Genomic DNA, 21,645 nt, shown 5'->3' with positions numbered 1-21,645 from the left:
AACCAACCTGGACACAGCAGATTTGAGAATACAGACATGCTGGACCACACTGACAACCAGCATGTCAAGCTACAGAGAGAAGCCACTGAAATTCAGAAGAACCATGTGGACATTTTCAACAGAAAGGAGGAAATCATGGAAATGAACAAAATCTGGCTTCCATTATTTATTTATTTATTTAAAAAAACTCTAAAATCAGGACAGCAAATAAAGAACAACACTCTGAAAACGGGAATTTTTCCGACTGTTTCCTCCACCATATTAATTCATCCATACCCCTCTCTTCCCCTATTTAATCCCGAACAGGAACGCATCTTTCTAAGCAGCACTGTCGCCTCCTTCACGTGTTTGAATCTAGGACAAGAGTGCATGTCTCATTCAGTCCTGCGAAGAGAAACACGCCGGTTTCTACCTGGATGACAAAGGGATGGGCTCAGGTTCAACGAGGCAGTAAAAGATACATCTCCACAGTTGAATTTAAGAAGTTTGATGCCACTTTAACTGCTGTGACCGGGTGCTATGGGCGTTGTCGTTTGGGGGGGGGGGCACTAACACTACTTTGGAAGAGAAGGCAAGAATCTGTCAGGGCCAGCTAACACCTCTCCCAACAAACGCTTCTTCCAGGAAGTAAGCAGCCAGACCTTGAAACTGAAAGGCTATTCAATGCTAATTAAGGTGGCCAGTTTAAACACTCACACTTGCCTCAAGCAGACAAGAGTTCTTTCTCCCACTCTGGACCTTCCACAGATATATAAAACCTCACTTGCCATGTGCCAGAAGCATTATCTCCTGACGTTTTACCCACATCTGAGGAAGCCTGCCATAGATGTGGGCGAAACGCCAGGAGAGAATGCTTCTGGAACATGGCCATACAGTCCGGAAAACTCACAGCAACCCGAAGGCAAGGGATTTTGTAAAGCTTCCATTTTCCTTTCTCTGTGGCGTTGAGTTCTAGCAGTTAGAGCGGTTTCGAGATGCATTATTTCCACAGTGGAGATGCGCCCTCAGGCAGTACGTGGAGGAAGAGGGGCGTCGTTTGAGAAAGGCCCCACCTCTGCTTCAGACGCGCCCCCCCCCCCCCCCTCTTTTTCTCCGTCTATCTTGACGTTTCCCAGATGGCCTTCCTTTTCAAAACCGTGGCAAAAGCAAGCCGCGTGTTTTGGGAATCGGCGAGTTTGTGTGTTTGGTAAATACGAAGGAAGTGCTTCACGTGGACCGTTTCTTAATATTCCTGAAGACCAGAAGAGTAGCCCGGAGACTCAACTCCCCCCCCCCCGCCCCACGCCCAATGCATGGAAGCGAATGGGAGGCGCCCAGGAACACGTGGCCTTGTACAACTTTCGAAGGGCGTCGTACCTTCCTCGTTATAAAACGGCGACATCCCCCAAATGCGTTAGGACGGCGGGATATGGGATGCATTGGAAGAAGAGCCCCACCTGAACAGTCTCCAGTGACAGAGCGTCAAAGGGATGGTGCGCGAGGAAGCTGAAAACCAGATGTCCCAATGGATGACTACTGTCACATTGTGTTGTCGAACGTTTTCATGGGCGGAATCACTGGGTTGCTGTGAATTTTCCGGGCTGTATAGCCATGTTTCAGAAGCATTCTTTCCTGACATTTCGCCCACATCTATGGCAGGCATTCTCAGAGGTTGTGAGGCCTGTCGGAGACTAGACAAGGGCATTTTATAGATCTGTGGAGGGTCCAGGGTGGGAGAAAGAACTCTTGTCTGCTGGAGACATGTGTGTATGCTTCAATTAATCACCTTGATTAGCATTGAAAAGCCTTGCAGTTTCAAAGCCTGGCTGACTCCTGCCTGGGGGATCCTTTGTTGGTATTAAAAAAAACCTCTAAAATCAGGACAGTAAATAAAGAAATTCGCTCTGAAAACAGGGGAATTCCAGACATGAAACAATCAGGGCGAGCATATTTATTTATTTTTATTTATTTACAGCATTTATATTCCGCCCTTCTCACCCCAAAGGGGACTCAGGGTGGATCACATTACACATATAGGCAAACATTCAATGCCTTTTAACGTAGAACAAAGACAAGACAAATATAGGCTCCGAGCGGGCCTCGAACTCATGACCTCCTGGTCAGAGTGATTCATTGCAGTGATTCATTGCAGCTGCTCTCCAGCCTGCGCCACAACACCTCCCAATGAAGGATCCCCCAGGCAGGAATCAGCCAGGCTTTGAAGCTACAAGGTTTTTCAATGCTAATCAAGGTGATTAATTGCAACATTCACACTAGCAACAGACAAGTGTTCTTTCTCCCACCCTGGACCTTTCATAGATATAAACCTCCCTTGCCTAGTTTCCAACAGACCCCACAACCTCTGAGGATGCCTGCCATAGATGTGGGCGAAACATCAGGAGAGAATGCTTCTGAAACATGGCCATACAGCCGGAAAATAAACAGCAACCCACTATAACATTGCTAGAAAAGGTTTTGTTAAGCACTGAAAAAAGGCTGGAGAGGTTGCCACAAATACGCACACAAATGGAGTCGGGACACGTTAATACCTAAAGCGGCCATTATGGCAAAAGCTTTAATGATGTTTCACTTAATCATTATGTCTGGTGGTAAAAGCGGAGCTTCGGATGCTTTCACGATGTATTTTGAGGATTTTTGGTAGCTGTTTCAGTGTCTTTTGGGTGATGTTTTTTGCTGTATGTCAGAAACGCGGCTCCCCCAGGACACGTTGCCTTAAGCACGCTTCCTCTGGGATAAGCAAAGGGGTTTAAGGCTGCTTAGATTCCCCCAAAGGAATCATAATATGAAACCCGCCCGTGTTGCCGTTCATTCAGTCGGAAGACCAGTGACCTCCTTTAATATCCCTTGGATATAGAACTCCTTTCGATGGAAATCGGGTTCAGGCGCTGGAATACGCCTGAAGGGCGCCTACACTGTAGAATGAATGCGCTTTGACACTGCTTTAATTGTCATGGCTCAATGCTATGGAATCCTGGGATCCATAGTTTTGCAAGGTCTTTTTTGCGCCTTGTCTGCCTTCTCAAAATACAGACCCCAGAATTCAATTGCATTGAACCTTGGGGGTACAACTGCATTCATTCTATCTACAGCAGGCATGGGCAAACTTCGGCCCTCCAGGTGTTTGGGACCTCAACCTTCACAATTCCTAACAGCCTACCGACTGTTAGGAATTGTGGGAGTTCAAGTCCAAAACACCTGGAGGGCCGAAGTTTGCCCGTGCACGATCTACAGCAGGGGTCCCCAAACTAAGGCCCGGGGGCCGGATGCGGCCCTCCAAGGCCATTTACCTGGCCCCCGCCCTCAGTTTTAGACTTAGGCTCGCCCAAAGTCTGAAATGACTTGAAGGCACAACAACAACAATCCTACCTGATTATCTCATTGGCCAGAAGCAGGCCCACACTTCCCACTGAAATCCTGATAAGTTTACAGTATGTTGGTTAAAATTATTTTTATTTTTAAATATTGTATTGTTTTTTCAATTACAGTAGAGTCTCACTTATCCAACACTCGCTTATCCAACGTTCTGGATTATCCAACGCATTTTTATAGTCAATGTATTCAATACATCGTGATATTTTGGTGCAAAATTCGTAAATACAGTAATTACTACATAGCATTACTGCGTATTGAACTATTTTTTGTAATCAAACTTGTTGTATAACGTGATGTTTTGGTGCTTAATTTGTAAAATCATAACCTAATTTGATGTTTAATAGGCCTTTCCTTAATGCCTCCTTATTATCCTACATATTCACTTATCCAATGTTCTGTCGGCCCGTTTATGTTGGATAAGTGAGACTCTACTGTACCAATATTGTAAATGAAATATTGTAAATGAATGATATGGTAATAATATAATATATTGTGTATACATATAATATTGATAATAAATATTATAATGTAATATAATATTTATTTATTTATTTAGGGGACTTACAGTGGCTAATAATAATAATACAATATAATAATATTGTATAATATAATATTAATTATATATTATATATTAAATGTAATGTTACTAATAATATTACGGTATAATGGTATAGTACAATATAGCAATATATAATTCTAATATTGTGCTATGCTAATAATATATTGTATGTACATACAACTTGTAAGCCGCTCTGAGTCCCCTTCGGGGTGAGAGAGGGTGGGGTATAAATGTAGCAAATAAATATATAAATAAGTGATTGTTGTTGGGTTGTTTTTTGTTTTTTGTTTTTTTGTTTTTTGCACTACAAATAAGACATGTGCAGTGAGCATAGGAATTTGTTCGGTTTTTTTTCCCAAATGATAACTTGGCCCCTCAACAATCTGAGGGACCATGAATCGGCCCTCCACTTAAAAAGTTTGATGACCCCTGATCTACAGGGTAGGAACCCTTCCTCTCGGGACTGTAGACTCCGAAGGAGAACGAAGAGCGTCTCTGAGCATGTACCGACGGCTGTGCCACTCCTTTTTTTAGCAAAACCTGATGGACCGGAGCTGTTTCTTTGTAACAGAAGGGCGGGTGGCCCTTCCCAAGGAAGAGGGGCTTTGCTGGGCGCCAGCGAGTCGCGGAAATCGGGCACGGAGCAGGTCAGGTTCCTCCTCCGTGGATGAAGCTCAGCCACGGCTCTGCGTGGACAGAGAATGGGTCTGCCTCCTCCTCGGAGGGCGCTGTTTCCCCCTTTCTCCTCTTTCCAGAGTAGTTACGGGTCTGGGTTGCTGTGAGTTTTCTGGGCTATATGGCCATGCTTCAGAAACATTATCTCCTGATGTTTCACCCACATCTATGTTAGGCATCCTCAGGGCTTGTGAAGTCTGTTGGAAACTAGGCAAGTGGGGTTTATATATCTCTGCAAAGTCCAGGGTGGGAGAAAGAACTCTTGTCTGTTTGAGACAAGTGTGAATGCAGCAGTGTCCAAACACGAATCAAGGAACATGAAAGGCACTGCAGACTAACTCAACCAGCGAAGTCAGCCATAGCAGAGCACTTGATGACCCAACCTGGACACAGAATATTATTGGAGAACACAGAAATGCTGGACCACTCTAACAACCAGCATGTCAAGACCATTGAAATCCACAAGAAGCATGTGGACAATTTCAACAGAATGGAGGAAATCATGGAAATGAACAAAATCTGGCTACTAGTATTTTAAAAACTCTAAAGTCAGGAAAGTAAATAAAGAACAACACTCAAAAACAGGGAAATTCCAGACAAGAAATAATCAGTCAGCTAATACCTCCGAACAAAGGATTCCCCCAGGCAGGAAGCAGCCAGTCCTCGAAGCTGCAAGACCATTCAATGCTAATCAAGGTGGCCAATTGCTACGTTCACACTTGCCTCAAACAGACAAGAGTTCTGTCTCCCACCCTGGACTTTTCACACATATATAAACCCCATTTGCCTAGTTTGCAACAGACCTCACAACCCCTGAGGATACCTGACATAGATGTGGGCGAAACGTCGGGAGAGAATGCTTCTGGAACATGGCCATACAGCGCGGAACACTCACAGCAACCCAGTTCCGGGTCTGTTTCTCATCCAATGGAGTAGGCAAGAAGGGCAAGAAGAAGGGTTTTCTCTCTCCAGGGGAGCTTCAGCCGGACTTCCTTCTTCTTGAGAGCATCCCTAGATTTCCGGGTCAGGCCCAGAGCGACCCTTCGGGGGTCTCCAATGCCCCTTGAACGGCCATGGCTCAATGCTATGGAATTAGAATAGGAGGCACCAACATTTGGGGGGAGGGGGAAAAGAAAGCTAAAGCTATTGTAAGGCTGCAACTCCCAGGATCCCACAGCATTGAGCGATGGCAGTTAAATGGGCGCCAAACTGCATTCATTCTATAGCAGTGGTTCCCAGCCTTTGGGCCTCCAGGTGTTTTGGACAACTCCCAGAAATCCCAGCCAGTTTACCAGCTGATAGGAACTGTGGGAGCTGAAGTCCAAAACAAAGGAGGTCCAAAGGTTGGGAACCACACTGTTCTATAGATTAGATGCCCCCGAAGATCGGCTTCTTCTGGGGGGGGGGGGGGGCATCTACATTACAGAATGAATGCAGTTTTGACAGCCCTTTAATGCCATGGGATCTTGAGGTGTGCAATTGGACAGGGTTTTTCGCCTTTCTCCAAACTGCCGCTCCCAGGATTCCATAGCCTTGAGCCGTGGCAGTTAAAGTGGCGTCAAACTGCATTAAATCTACGGTGTACATGCCCCTTCCCCCGATGAGCTTTTCCCTTCCGTGCCTCCTATTGAGGTCGTTTGGTGTCATTTTAGGGATGTACCCAAGGAGGTGCGACGCACGCTTTGTTCGGGGAGCAAGATTTAAATCGGAAAGAGGGAATTAAAAGTCACCAACTAGAAGGCGCGGTCTCTTGCCAGTGAAAGCAGTGGCTTTTAGGAAAGGCATGGGCAAACTTCGGGCCTCCAGGTGTTTTGGACTTCAACTCCCACAATTCCTAACAGCTTACCGGCTGTTAGGAATTGTGGGAGTTGAAGTCCAAAACACCTGGAGGGCCCAAGTTTGCCCATGCCTGCTTTAGGAAGATTGCTTTGGGTCTTCCCAAGTGATTCTCTCACTCTATGGTTTTCGTTTTGAGCTGTTGCTATGTAGTCTTCCCCTCGTATGTTCTATTTCGTTAGGATTTTTCTAAAGGGAGAATGAGGGGGGATCCAGGAAGGTTGCAAGAGGTTCCCAGCTGGCGAAGGCTCTCTGTTTTTCTCTTTCTCTCTCGCTCTCTTCCTCGCGCGGGACTTGAAAGGCGGATCTCCTTTGCAGGAAATGAATGAGCCGATAACATCTGACACCAGTGACCAGTCCGCTGACCCCAACCTTAATGCCGCTAATACTGGAGGCCTTCACATTTTCAGAGCCCTCTCTCCCCACCGGAGTTTCTGTGGAAACGTTTTGCGAATTCCTTTTTTTTCTAATTGCGCCTTTTTACGTGGCAATTTCACTCTTAAAAGTGAAACAAGCACAACAACAACAATAACACAATCTTGCTGAAATAAATGCCAGACACAACAACAACAACAACAACGAAAACCCACTCATCTGGATTGAGATGCAAAGTGGATCACAGCATTAAAAAACAGTGCAGCCCCAAATCCATGACAAGTAAATATTAAAATATAATTTAAATAATTTAAATATAAATAAATAAATGTAAATTAAATAAAATGCAATTTAAATAAATAAAATAAATAATTTAAATACAATTTAAAATATAATTTAAATCCCTTAAAGCACCTAAAATAATTAAGCGTTGTTCAAATAATAAAAACTCTTCAGCATCCCCTGGCTCAATCTTAAGCACTTTCCTCTTTTTGAGTATTGTTGGTATTTACTCCCTTTGTCACTGAGTTTATGACTTCAGCGAGAAACACTTGTATCCTGTGAAAACTAGAAATGTTTGGGACTGCTTTTACATGCTACCACATGGATATTATTTTCTAATACTTTTGAATATTAGAAAATATAACTTTTTGGCTCATGGAGGTAGGATGTTGCAGCCAAAGTGGAGGGGAGGACTTTATAGTGTGTGCATACCTCACTTTATTTATGTATGCATTCACTTTATTTTTATCTTTCATTTCTCCCTAAATAGGGACTCAAGCAACCTAACAATACAAATTAAAACAACACAAATGCATTAAAATATAAGAACAAAAATAAAAATCAATTTAAACAATTTTTTTTTTTTAAAAAAAGCACATTCATGTCCCTTTGGACGTCAACAATAATTTCTTAGTTGTTTCTTGATATTTACTCCTTTATCACTGAGTTTAGGACTTGTATCCTGTGCAAACTAGAAATGTTTGGGACTGCCTTTACATGCTACCATATGGCTATCATTTTCTAATATTTTGAATATTAGAAAATATTATTTTTACGTCATGGAGGTAGGATGTTGTAGTCAATAGGAATTTATAGTGTATGCATGGCAGGGGAAGAATCTTACTAGACTGCCTATATCTTGATTTTTGAAATGTTGGAAGGTGTAGAGTTTCCATACAAATAATTTCTTAGTTGTTAGAGCATTTCTGTATACATTTATTTTTATCCTGCTTTTCTCCCAAATGAGTCTAACAACAGGTATGACACAATACAAATTGAAACAACACCAGTGAGTACAAAAATTAAAAAACAATTACAATTTTTTTAAAAATGGCAGATTCATATTCCTATGGACATCAGCAACAATTTTTTGTGTGAGTTGTTTGTTGGTATTTACTCCCTTGTTACTGAGTTTAGGACTTCAGTAAGAAACAGTTGTATCCCGTGCAAACTAGAAATGTTTGGGACTGCTTTTACATGCTGCCACATGGCTACTATTTTCTATTACTTTTAAATATTAGAAAATATTATTTTTAGCTCATGGAGGTAGGATGTTGCAGCCAAAGTGGATGAGAGGGGTTTATAGTGTGTGCATGCCAGGGGAAGGACTTTACTAGGCTGCCTATATCTCAATCTTTGACATGATGGAAAGTGTAGAGTTTCCATACAAATAGTTGTTAGAGCATCCTTGCAGATTATTTATTTAGTATTTATTTACTGCATTTATATACCGCTTTTCTCACCCAAGGCAGGACTCAAAAGTGGTTTACAACATAATAATTTGGCAAAATTCAATGCCTTACATATATATAAAACCAAATCATAAAATCTAAGATAGAAAAATATATCTATGTATTAAAAACAATAAGACAATTGAAAATAAGATAACATAGGACATGCAATTAATCAGGTATTGAGTGTAGATGCACCCTTAGGTCTATGCCTGCTACTATGAGTTCAGGGAGCCAGCATGAAGTTTGAGCATTGGAGACCACTCTCCAATTGGGAAATTGGGGGCTCTTCCACACAGCCCTATAACCCAGATTATCAAGGAAGGAAATCCTACAATATCTGCTTTGGACTGGAAATATAGAGTAGTGTGGGCTCAGATACACCAGTTAAAGGCAGATATTGTGGGATTTTCCCCCTTGATATTCTAGGTTATAGGGCTGTGTGGAAGGACCCTGAGTCACGTTCTCTCAGCCTCAGAGGAAAACCATGGCAACACACACAGAAACACATCTTGCCCGGAAAAATCCGTGATAGGTTTGCTTTAGGGTCTTCATAAATGGGAACCGGCTCGACAGCAATCGCTAACTGGGACTCCTAGGATTGGGTTTGCGCATGCGCCCTGCAAACTCCCCCAAAAAGGGAGATGAAAGGGGAAAGGGAGGGAGGGGCGAGAGCGGAAGCCGGCGGCGGCGTGGACGGGGAAGCAGGGAGACCTCCAGGATCGAAACAACCCGATTGGCAATTTACGGTTGAGGACAGCAAAGGAATGTCAGGATGGGGGGCATTCTCTAAAGAAAAATGGGGGAAGCCTTTCGGTAGAAAGGTGTTTACGTGCTTTAGCTGACTTACCTTGTTTGTTTGTTTGGGGAGAGGGAAGGGTATGATCCCAAAGAGAAGGGGAACTACACTTTTTGACCCCTCCCTGGAAAGCAACAAAGAGGGGAGTAAATAGGCCCCTTCAGGCAAGTCCCGAGAGCCTTCCCTGTTTGTTCAGACTGACTGTCGCCAGACCTGAAACAACAAGGGACAACCTTTTGCAATTTCATAAAAACATATTCAGGGCAAATAGGGAAAGGGGGGGGGGGGCGATGGCATTCTGAGTATGTATGTATGTGTGGGCAGTAGGAGTATGAATGCATCTAATATCTACACACACACACAACACATATATGAAGAATTAGCAGAAGAGGAAGGTGAAAAACATATTTTGCAACCAGAAGATAATTAGCTAAGTCACAGCCACCCAAACTCTTGACTTAATATCACCTGGGAAATAATCAGATTTTTTCCCCATGTGTGACACTTTCCTGAATGAAATCCCATGGAACTACAGAGATAAATGTGTAAAGGATTGTACCTCACAATCTTTGAGGACGCCTGCCCTAGATGTGGGTGAAACATCAGGAGAGAATGCTTCTGGGACATGGCCATACAGCCCAGAAAACACACAACAACCCCAATTGTATAATCCTAAATATTCAACTGTACATTCCCACACTAATTAGTGGGAGTTCCAAATGCTCACAACAGTTTTTCTCTTGTTTTCCATTCCCACAAGCTGTATTACTTTTTCTTTATGTCAGAAGTGAACCAAGGGTACAAGTTGTAATGTACAAAGTTAAAAACTTGGCATTATACTAAATGTCCTTTGACCAGTAGCTGGCCACTTGGTGTTGCTCTAGGAAGGTCCTCCATTGTGCATGTGGCAGGGCTCAGGCTGCATTGTAGTAGGTGGTCTGGTTTGCTCTTCTCCACACTTGCATGTCATGGACTCCACTTTGTGGCAATACTGTTTTGGTTATGTTTTATATTTTCAATGTATGCTTTAAATATTTTAATTCTATTGGTTAATTCCATTTTAATAATACATTTCTCTAAACCTGTATTTTGATCAGCCTATGTTGTGCTTTTTGTGAATTCCCTTGATCTTTGATTCAAGGGAAAGGGTTTTTAAACCAAAAAAACATTGAAAAAGATGGAGGATTAAAGTGGGAAGAAGCCATGAAGTTCTTTTTCTTCAAAGGATACTGTTTTTTACCTGCATTCATCCCATTGGATGTTCCTTTTCTCCTGGCGTTCCTTTTCATGCTTGCAATAATAGTTTTGTAACTAATATTATATGGTTGGGTCACCATATAATATTAGTTGCAAAACTATTATTGCACACCTACACAGATACATACATTCATATACAGGCAGTCCCCAAGTTAACACCCCTGTGGAATTTGTTTTTCTATCTGTGTCTCTGTTCAGATTTCACTTCACTTTCTGTCCCTGTGATCACTTTATTTTGGAAAAAAATGGCTTGTTGTGGAAACAAGGATTGGAGATATTTATTTATTTATTTACAGCATTTATATTCCGCCCTTCTCACCCCGAAGGGGACTCAGGGCGGATCACATTACACATATTAGGCAAACATTCAATGCCTTTTTAACTTCAGCTTCAGTGGAGCTTCAGTAAAGCTTCAGTGGAGATCCCTTTCCCCCATGATTATTCTTTCAGGACTGAATTTCCCTTCCCAGGGGTAGATTTCTCTCACTTCCTGTTGTCTCATCCCCTTTGTAACTATGAGTAGTTTGTAAGTCAAATGTTTGTAACTTAGTGACTGCCTGTACTTCAGCAATCTTTTTTGGGATGGGATCAACCCAATATTTACTAAGTTACATGTGATAGATTATTTATTTATAGTATTTAAATAAATAGTACAGAGCTGAATGGTTCTTGTAAGCCCTGCTCAAATTTATGAGGTGCAAATCTACACCATTAATTCCCAACCAATGGTCCACAAGAACTAAAATATTGTCTGTGGCCTCACTATTACTACTATAGATAAAAACAGCCCAACCAAAAAAAATGTCTTGGTGTCTTCATTTTTAAGCCTTTTCCTGGGGTTATTTGGGGTGCTGATTCGGAAAATTGCATTGAATAGACCACATCAGCTCTAGATTATTAAATATGGTTTTCTGTGGGTGAAAACCATATGGCAACTATTGGATGGCATACGTTCTGTATCAGAAACTAGAGCTGATGTGGTCTATCCAATGCCATTTTCTGACTCAGCACCCCAAATAACCAAACCGAATCTAAAGTTGACCAAAAAAATCCCAACCCTTTTGGTACTAATGTTGGGGAATGTCCCTGGTCAAAAAAAGGTTGGGAACCAGGGATCTACACTGTACAATTAATACAGCTATACTGCCATGGCTCAATGCTGTGGGATCCAGGAAATTGTAGCTTGGTGAGGCCCCAGAATTCCATTGCATTGAGCCCAGGCAATTCAAGTGGGGCTAAACTGCATCCATTCTCCAGTGTGAATGCACCCAACCTCCCAAGCGTGGAAAGAATCCAACCTTAACACGTGTTTGAAATGTCCACTCCCCCAAAGAGGAGGAGGGTGCGATTAAAGTGCGCAGTTTCCAGCCTCTTCTTTTTTGTTTTCCTCTCCATCCTCCCACCCACCCATTTCCTCTTCCCTGGCAAATCCCATTCAGCCCACCTTCCAGGCCCCTCCTCCACCTGGAGGCCCATCATTGCCGCCCTAGAGAACTTCGGCCCAAGCTTGGCCTTCCCAACTGCCCTCGGATTTCGGAAGTCATTAATCACATCCCTTCGACCCACCGCCCGCCCTCCTTCCCTCCCTCGGGGCCCTGCTTGGCTCCCAGTTAAGGTGCCACTAGTTTCCAACCAGTCTTCCAGAATCAAGGGAGGAAACCTCCGCATCAAACCCACCCTCCGTGTGGCTTCGACCTTGAATCAGGACGAGGTGCAACTAAAGAGGCGTCCTTCTCCTCAGTAGTCGCACCCTCAACCCCTTCCAACGTGGCCCCTTTTGGGCGCTCTGTTCTTTCTGGAGGGACCAGGCACGAGTGGGCTGAGCTGGCACTTCCCTCCCTTCTGCCTCTCCAACAAAATCCTGTTGGGTTGCTGTGAGTTTTCCAGGCTGTTCGGCCATGTTCCAGAAGCATCCTCTCCTGATGTTTCTCCCAGATCTATGGCAGGCATCTTCAGAGATGGTGAGGTCTGTTGGAAACTAGGCAAGTGGGGTTTATATATCTGTGGAATGTTCAGGGTGGGACCGTAGGAGAAAGAACTCTTGTCTGCCTGAGGCAGGTATGAATGTTGCAATTGGACGCTTTGATTAGCATAGAATAGTCTTTCAGGTCTGGCTGCTTCATACCTGGGGGAACCCTTTGTTGGGAGGTGTTAGCTGATTCATTCATGTCTGGAATTCCGGGTTTCCCCTGCTTTCTGAGTGTTGTTCTTTATTTGCGGTCCTGATTTTAGAGTTTTTAAATCCTGGTAGCCAGATTTTGTTCATTTCCATGGTTTCCTCCTTTCTGTTGAAACTGTCTACATGCTTATGGATTTCAAAGGCTTCCCTGTGTAGTCTGGAATGGTGGTTGGTTGAGTGGTCCGGCATTTCTGTGTTCTCAAATAATCTGCTGTGTCCAGGTTGGTTCCTCAAGTGCTCTGCTATGGCTGACTTCTCTGTTTGAGTGAGTCTGCAGTGCCTTTCATGTTCCTTGATTCGTGTTTGGGCAATGCTGCTGCTGCGTTTGGTGGTCCCTATGTCGCCTTGTCCACAGCTGCCTGGCATAAGGGCAGTCTCCTGCAAAGGTGAGAGGATCCCCCTTGTCCTCTACTGAAGTTAGCATTTGTGGGATTTCCTTAGTGGATCTGTAGATAGATTGTTTGTTGGTTGTGTAGGCTGCAACATTTACACTTGTCTCAAACAAACAACATTTCACAGATATAGAAACCCCAGTGATTCCGGCCATGAAAGCCTTTCACAACACATGGAAACCCTGTTGATTTTAACGAGGCAGGAATCCTTTCCACGTTTCTCCATGAAATTTCGTGGGGCAGGAGGAAGCACTTCTCCCAGCCGCGACTTGTGGGGAAGCTTCACAGAGAATCAGGTGTTGGAAGAGACCCCCCAAGGGCTGTCTAGTCCAGCCCCAATCTTCCAGGCAGGAAGATTCAGCCAAGGCACTCCCGACAGATGGCCACCCGGGCTAATAACAACAACAATAATAATAACTTTATTTCTAAACCGCCCTTTCTCCCCAAAGGACTCAGGGCGGTTTACACACACATAAAAGGGCAAACATTCTATGCGTGGAATTTTCAATCAAGGCACTCCCAACAGATTGTAATATATTATATAATATAGTAATATATTATATAATAATTTCCGAGTCCTTTCGGGGAGAGAGGGCGGTCCAGAAATAAAGTTTTATTATATTATTAATATTATTATATTATATATAATAATAATATAAATAATATAATAATATAAATAATTTAATAAAACTTTATTTCTGGACCACCTTCTCTCCCTGAAAGGATTCAGGAAGGGACACATAAAAAAGGCAAACATTCAATGCCTCAAATAAGTACAAACACATCAAAAATATTACAGGATAAAGCACAATAACAACAGTAAACTTGCAACAAAAAAATTAAACATCGAAATGAAAATAAAACAGAAACAATCCAATAAGATTGAATAAACTGAAACATGAGTAAACATTACAACATATACCCTAAAATAATTAAAATGCAATTACATTAAAATTCTCATTGCTGTAGAATTCATGCCGTTTGGCACCTCTTGAACTGCCAAGCGATCTCCGTTCAATGGGAGGACTTCCCTTGGCCCACTTGGGGACACTTACCTCCAGGCAACGCCTAATAAAAACCGGAGGAAAACTATCCAACTACATGGCACCTTCCTTGGCCTTCACTTCCCGCCCCATTTCCCTGAGCCGAGCCCTGCTTAGGTGCCCCGGCTCCCTTCAGCGCGGACATTTCTCGGGCGCGCAGAGCCAGCTCTCTTTTCCCGGCGAAGAGCCAGAAAGAAAAGGGAAAGGAAGGCTTTTTTCTCTCTCTCTCCCACACACACACACACCCCTCCTTTGCCGGATCTACGTAGGGAAGGGGGGGGAAAGAGAGTGGCCGTTCATTCATAAATTATTCTGGCGCGTCAAAACCGCTCGCTGTGCCCATTGGCTGCTCCGGCCTCCTTGGCCACGCCCCCTCGGAGGCGTCGAGGTGAAATCGGTAGCAAGGAGGGCGGGCAGGGGCGCAGTCACGTGGGCGGTGTGTGGAGGGGCCCAGCAACCCAGGAGGCCCTTACCAGTATTGTCATCGCGTTGCTGTGAGTTTTCCGGGCTGTATGGCCATGTGCCAGAAGCATCCTCTCTTGCAGACTGACTCAACTAGAGAAGTCAGCCATAGCAGAGCACTTGATGAACCAACCTGGACGCAGCATATTATTTGAGAAGACAGACATGCTGGACCACTCTTAAGAACCACCATGTCAGACAACACAAAGAAGCCACTAAATCCACAAGCATGTGGACGATTTCAACAGAAAGGAGGAAACTATGAAAATTAATAAAATCTGGCTATCAGTATTTTAAAAACTCTAAAATCAGGACAGTAAATATAGAACAACACTCTGAAAACAGGGGAATTCCAGACATGAAACAATCAGGGCGAGCATACACCTCCCAATGAAGGATCCCCCAGGCAGGAAACAGCCAGGATTTGAAGCTGCAAAGCTTTTCAATGCTAATCAAGGTGATTAATTGCAACATTTACACTTGCTTCCAACAAAAGAGTTTTTTCTCCCACTTGGGCCTTCCACAGATGTATAAAACTCCCATGCCTAGTTTCTAATATACCTCACAACCTCTGAGGATGCCTGCCATAAATGTGGGCGAAACATCAGGAGAGGCTGCTTCTGGAACATGGCCATACAGCCCGGAAAACTCACAGCAACCCTGTGGTGGTGGTACTTGGCAAGGTTTGGCCCCATCTACACTGACCACTTAATGTCGTTTCGAACTGGTATGGAAGAAAGTTCCTTTGCAGATGATTCCATAGGAAATCCGTGGTGGTGATACAAACCATAAATGCGCTTTCAGGGCTTTGTTTCTTTCGCAAGTTGTGGCAGTTGGAAGCTGCGTTAAATGGTTAGTGCAGATCAATGGCAAGTGGGCACGTTGGGTCCACAGTTCTCGCCCAGCAAACCGCCCTTCCCCACGACTCTGGATGTAGGCGAGTCCGGTGGAGAGGAAAGGGAAGCAGAGAGAGAAGAAGCGTGGAATGGGAAAGAGAGAGAGAGAGAGAAGGAGCGGCGTCGGGGCCTCACTCGCAGCAGACACTGCCTTGTGGTTGTGCAACCACCTCCTCCTCCCCGGCTTCCTCTGCTCCCTCCTCCTCCTCCTCCTCCTCCTCCCCCCTAGGTCGCCCCCTCCCCTTTCCCCTCCTCCTCCCTTCCTCCCCCTCCTCCTCCTCCTCCTCCTGGCTGCCCAGGCGAGGCTCATTCGCCGGCGAATTCCTCTGGGGAGGGATATGGGCTCGGTGCTCAACCAGCAGTACCCAAGTAAAGTATCGCTTTCGGGGGTGGTTTAGAGATGGCGTTAAAGGGCAGAAGCGCACGTATGTACGGCACAACCACTTGTGTGTGTGTGTCCGTGTGTGTGTGTTGGGTGGGGGGGGGGGAGAAGTGTGAGTGAAAGTGTATTGGGGAGGGAGAGGGAGAAACAGCTCGCCTTGCTGTACACGCTCTGCCTTTGCCTTTACCGCAGCGGTGCCTTTTTCGAAACAGAGGATTTTCTTTCCTTCCTTCCTGCGATGTTGTTGTTGTTGTTGTGCTTTTAGGAAGCGGGGAAAGGGGAGGCTGGTTTCGCAACGCCTGTGTTTTCTTTCCCTCTGGAGCAATCCTCCCCCTCTTGTCCCGGCGCCAAGGGATGTTACTAACGTTGGATTCTTTCTTTCTTTCTTCCTTCCTTCCTTGTGTGTTTGGTGGCCGCTTTTCCGCCCGGTTTCCCTCTGCCCACCTCAGCGGGGGCGCGGAAAGGTGGAGATGAGCCCGGGAAACTGCCCGAACAAGAAGAGGAGGAGGAAGAGGAAGAGGAGGAGGAGGAGGAGGAAGAAGAGGGAGCCCAGGTTCTGCACGGCACGGGCCACTGCAAGTGGTTCAACGTGAGGATGGGCTTCGGGTTCATCTCCATGCTCCACCGCGAGGGAAGCCCCCTGGACTCTCCCGTGGATGTCTTTGTACACCAAGTAAGCACGTTTCTCTTGGTTCCCCCGGCGTTATCGCTTCCCCAATGCCGCACTTCCTACTTATACGAACTGCTTTAGGATTTAATATAAAGTATTCACGTATTTCCGTCCATGCGTGTGGCTGCTGTGTTAAAACAAAACCCCTAGCCACAAACTAACGACCCTAAATAAATGGGTTGTTGTGAGTTTTCCGGGCCGTATGGCCATGTTCCAGAAGCATTCTTTCCTGACGTTTCGCCCACATCTATGGCAGGCATCCTCAGAGGTTGTGCGATCTATTGGAAACTAAGTAAGTGAGGTTTATATATGTGTGGAAGATCCAGGGTGGGAGAAAGAGCTCTTGTCAGTTGGAGGCAAGTGTGAATGTTGCAGTTAATCACCTTGATTAGCATTGAAAAGCCTTTTAGCTTCAAAGTATGTCTGATTCCTACCTGAGGGAATCCTTTGTTGGGAGGTGTTAGCTGGCCCTGATTGTTTCTTGTCTGGAATTCCCCTATTTTCAGACTGTTGTTCTTTATTTACTGTCTTGATTTTAGAGGTTTTTTTAATCCTGGGAGTCAGATTTTGTTCCTTTTCATGGTTTTCTCCTTTTAGTTGAAATTGTCCACATGCTTGTGGATTTCAGTGGATCTCACTGTCCTGGTTTTTGAAATCCACAAGTATCTGGACAACTTCAACAGAAAGGAGAAAACAATGAAAATGAATAAAATGTGCCTACCAGTATTAAAAAAAACCCTCTAAAATCAGGACAGTAAATAAAGAAATTCGCTCTGAAAACAGGGGAATTCCAGACATGAAACAAGCAGGGCGAGTATACACCTCCCAATGAAGGATCCCCCAGGCAGGAATCAGCCAGGCTTTGAAGCTACAAGGTTTTTCAATGCTAATCATGGTGATTAATTGCAACTTTCAGACTAGCAACAGACAAGTGTTCTTTCTCCCACCCTGGACCTTTCATAGATATACAAACCTCCCTTGCCTAGTTTCCAACAGACCTCCCAACCTCTGAGGATGCCTGCCATAGATGTGAGTGAAACGTCAGGAGAGAATGCTTCTGGAATGTGGCCATACAGCCCGGAAAACTCACAGCAACCCAGTGATTCTGGCCATGAAAGCGTTCAAGAACACATAGACTCTAAATAAAGTCACTTTCAATAATGATCAGCTCTGGGGGTTTTAAAACAAAGCTATACAGTTAAACTCTCTGGACAGGTTTATCATAGTCACAAAGGTGTCTGATGTTTTAATAAATTTTTGAAAAAGATTACACATGTAATGCAATGTTATTTCTTATATATGATGCTTCGGTATTGCAAAAAATCCAAAAATAAGGGACTTATTAAATATTGAATTCCCTTTGTGACTGCATAAACACTTTTTGAGCTTTTGCTTTTGGGTTTGCTTCTCTCTATTTTGATTTGTTTATCATCTGACTGATTTTTCTCTATTGGAGTGATAGTGAAAGAAAGCCAGGCACAGGCTGTATATATAACTGTCCTTACTTACCTGCAAGTAAAACCCATTAAGCAAGAACTGAGTTGATTCTTTTTGTTGTTTTGGACATTATTAGTACCCCCCTTTAAAAAAACCCTCTCAAATTAAGCACTATTGTTTCAATTATGATCATATTAAGATCAAAGCATGCTGTGGAAATCATAACTGTTTTGTTGTATTAAGGAAATGAAAATAGCTCATCTGGTTTGAATACGATGCATCAAAGTATCATTTGTGGTTTTGTATGTGGGTAATCCTCTGTTTGGAAAACATGTGCTGCAGGAGAACATGGCTACTGTTCCCTTAAGAAGCCAGATTAGGAGAAGTGGCTACTGCCACCCATGTGTGGAAATAAGAGCAAAATTGTCAAGGCACACATTAGTTTTCAAAAATGTTCATTAATAGTGGTGGGAAATTGATACATTGTATTTAATTCTGGTGCATATATTTGTGTGTGTGTGTGTTTGTACACGTGTACTTCAAGCTTTCTCTTTTAACCCCTGGATCATTGAAGCCTTTAAATACAGAAATAATATACATAAATAAAAAGATAGAATTTGAATTGTGCTGTTTTTTTTGTAATATTTTTTATTATTTTAGTGTGGTCAACTAGTCATAGCATAAAAAGTATACACAGACCTGTTCATGCCTGTATGTATATACTCTGTGTGTGTATTAAGTAACCAGTGATATTAACGGAAGCCTTTAATTCTCTGTATATGTTCTTAGGACTGATTATATCTTGTATGCATACGTATTTGGTATTTGGGCTTTGTCCATGTGAGGACAAGTACAAGATTACAGGATTTGTAATGTTAGAAGTCTTTTTCTTGAAAAATGTGCTAAATGTCTTCACTATTCAATTCAATTTTTAAATATATAACTTAATTAAGAAAACTAGTTTGGTCTCAGAAGTTAGCTTGAATTATTTGTGTAGGGTATGGGATCATATGTACCACAGAAATGACATTAAGGCATCTGAATAAGTGACTTGAGAATTGTCATTATTACTCTTCAAGAAAATATTTTTTTTCTGTTCCATCTTGGGACATAATTAGTGGTAGTCTTTTAATATAAAAATTGAGGTAACAGTTCTCAGGTAGTTCCTAATCTAGATGTGATAGTTGCATATATTTTATGATGCAAACCTGTGTGCTCTTTTGCTTGGGAGTAAGCCTTGTTGAACATAGTGGACCTTATTTCTGAGAGAAATTGTATAAGATTGCACTTTTATTGGCATAGGAAATGCTTTCTTTTTAAATCTATTTTCCTGGTATGTGCAGTAATTATAAAAAGTCATGTTAGTATTGATCAATGGCAGCTTTGTATGACCTTTCTATCCTTTTTAAAAATGTGTTTACTGTCTCTATGCCTGAACCCAGGTTTAAAGTTATAAGGAAGATCTAAAATAAATAAAAAATATTTTATCATGTAAGACAAGTTTTACATTCATGTAAAATTTTTTTTACAAATTCAGTGAAAGAGGACATGATTAAATCCATGTTGCAGATGGGAAAATATGCACCCTGTAGTGTTCACACATGCACATATTCTCCCATTATGATTTCAATAAGTAAAAGAGTGGGCATAGACCAAATGTCACAGATGAAGATTTTGTTGGATTTCAGTCAGTCTTCCCTGGGGAGAATCTTTTCATAGAGCTACATGTCAGATAAAACATTTTTGATTGCTGTGTACATATCAACACAGACTTGACACAGAAATGACTTGTGCACCCAATTATCTCTTGATTTAAATTTTGAGTGCTACATAGAATGTATTAGGAATTAGATACATTGCTCATTGTACAAGATATAAAATGTATGTCTTTATGACAAACGTTTGTGGTATTTCCTAAGGAAGGGTACATACTTTTGGTACACAAACATGACAAATACAGTGTTCCAATGTTAGTAATATATGTATGTGGAAGAGTTAGATGCAATTGTGTTCTTCAACTAGAAGAACAGATTATCTAGTAAGATTTCCATTCCAGTACCCAAAATAAGTGATAAACATGTTGTACAAGATAGCTGTTAGGAAGAAAAGCTGAATTTCCTGCTATGCTAGAGGGTACATTTTGGATCTTTGGTTCTTGCAGTAAAATTGGCCTTCCACTTTGACAGGCATTAAGGAATAGGACCTCCATGGAAGTGGAAACCCAGTTAATATTTCTAGCCTCCAAAAATACTGGGGTGTCCGGGCCTGGCTATGTGGCCACTCAGTCCTTAAGCAGACAAGAATAAAAGAAGATGGGAGAAAGGTGCATGATATGTGGATCTTTGGGGTGGATGGAGGGAGTGCTGCCACTGTGAGAGCAGGGGTCCTACACCCCAGCCCTTTTCCCCACTGTCCCTGCCCACACCCCTCCCCCTGAGTAAAAGAGGAAACAAATGCATGCACTCTTCCTCCTCCCACTCCCCCATGTCATCCCCTTCCACTGGCCTGCTTAAGGACTGAGAGCCCATGTAGCCAGGCCCAGACACCCCTCCTTGTGCTCCCCTGTCATATGCCCTTTCCCAGCCTGCCTGAGCAAGTGGGTGAGTGTATGAAGGAATAAATGCATGCAGCCTCCATGCACACGCTCATCCTCCCTCCTTGCACTTCCCTGCCCCATCTCTATCCCTTCCCCTCACGTGCCTGAGTGAGTGAGTGAGCAAGCAAAGGCATGCACACACTCATCCCAGTGACCACAAATTTGGCCACTAATGAAGTGTCATTTAACACATTTCAAGATGTATACTAGTGCTATCAATTTATTTATTTATTTATTTATTTATTTCGTATCAAAAGCACTGCATAAATTAGTATTAAAACTGATAAAATAGAGGGAACGAAAGTGGCTAAATAATTTTGGACCAAAAAGAACAACAGCAACTGCATTATCTGTAGCTTTCAACAATTCTTCCTCTGTACATGAGGCAGGGCACAGTGGGCAAGCATACAGATGCTGAGTTGTTTGTTCTGCTCCACAGTTGCACAAGGTAGAGGATTTATCTAGGTAATGCTATTTTGCCAGGTTGTCTTTTGATCTGCCCACTCCGCTTCTGAGTCTGTTCAGGGACTTCCAAGTTGCCCACTCTTGGTTTGCCCTGGGAGGCAGACGCTCATGGGGGGCCATCCATTTGGGATTTCCTGGTTTAGCTGCCCAGAGGAATACTCTTGCTGTGGCTCGGGGAACATTACAACATTAACATTAACATTAAGCATTGCTTTTAAACATTTTAAAGTCACTATTAAAATGCCATAATCTACAAATAATCAAATATGCAAAGGTCAACCCTGCAAATATGGAGGGATGCCCATATGTGGTTCATTATGATGCTTCATCTACTTCATTCACGGTTATTTCAATGCCAAACAGTAGCATATCACTGAGAACAGTAAATGAGTTTTGTATTTGAAATTATTGGGCTGCTATTTTAATCTCAGTGATTTGTTTTTTAATCGCTTTATCAATCAAGAATGCATAAGACTATCAGTTCTGTGATAACGTCCCAGTTATTGACCAACTTTCC

At 43.1% G+C, this 21,645-nt stretch overlaps 1 protein-coding gene across 3 annotated transcripts in view; it reads left to right on the top strand.

The window, feature by feature from the left end:
- lin28b (lin-28 homolog B) overlaps positions 1–21,645 on the top strand; it is a 133,026-nt gene that overhangs the window by 13,857 nt on the left and 97,524 nt on the right. Inside the window, exons 1-2 of one of the 3 annotated variants that reach the window (XM_008119964.3) lie at positions 15,862–15,947; positions 16,410–16,633. In XM_008119964.3, the coding sequence (XP_008118171.2) occupies positions 15,917–15,947; positions 16,410–16,633 (255 nt within the window). In that variant the 5' untranslated portion in view covers positions 15,862–15,916. Of the gene's footprint in view, positions 1–15,861; positions 16,004–16,409; positions 16,634–21,645 lie in introns of those variants that run through there. The other 2 variants (XM_008119965.2, XM_008119963.3) reach the window with 2 other exon arrangements.

The sequence above is a fragment of the Anolis carolinensis genome, chromosome 1, assembly GCF_035594765.1.
Source record: "Anolis carolinensis isolate JA03-04 chromosome 1, rAnoCar3.1.pri, whole genome shotgun sequence".
Taxonomy (NCBI): domain Eukaryota; kingdom Metazoa; phylum Chordata; class Lepidosauria; order Squamata; family Dactyloidae; genus Anolis; species Anolis carolinensis.
The sequence above is the reverse complement of the archived record's forward strand: the minus strand, read 5'-3'. Positions and strand labels throughout refer to the sequence as shown.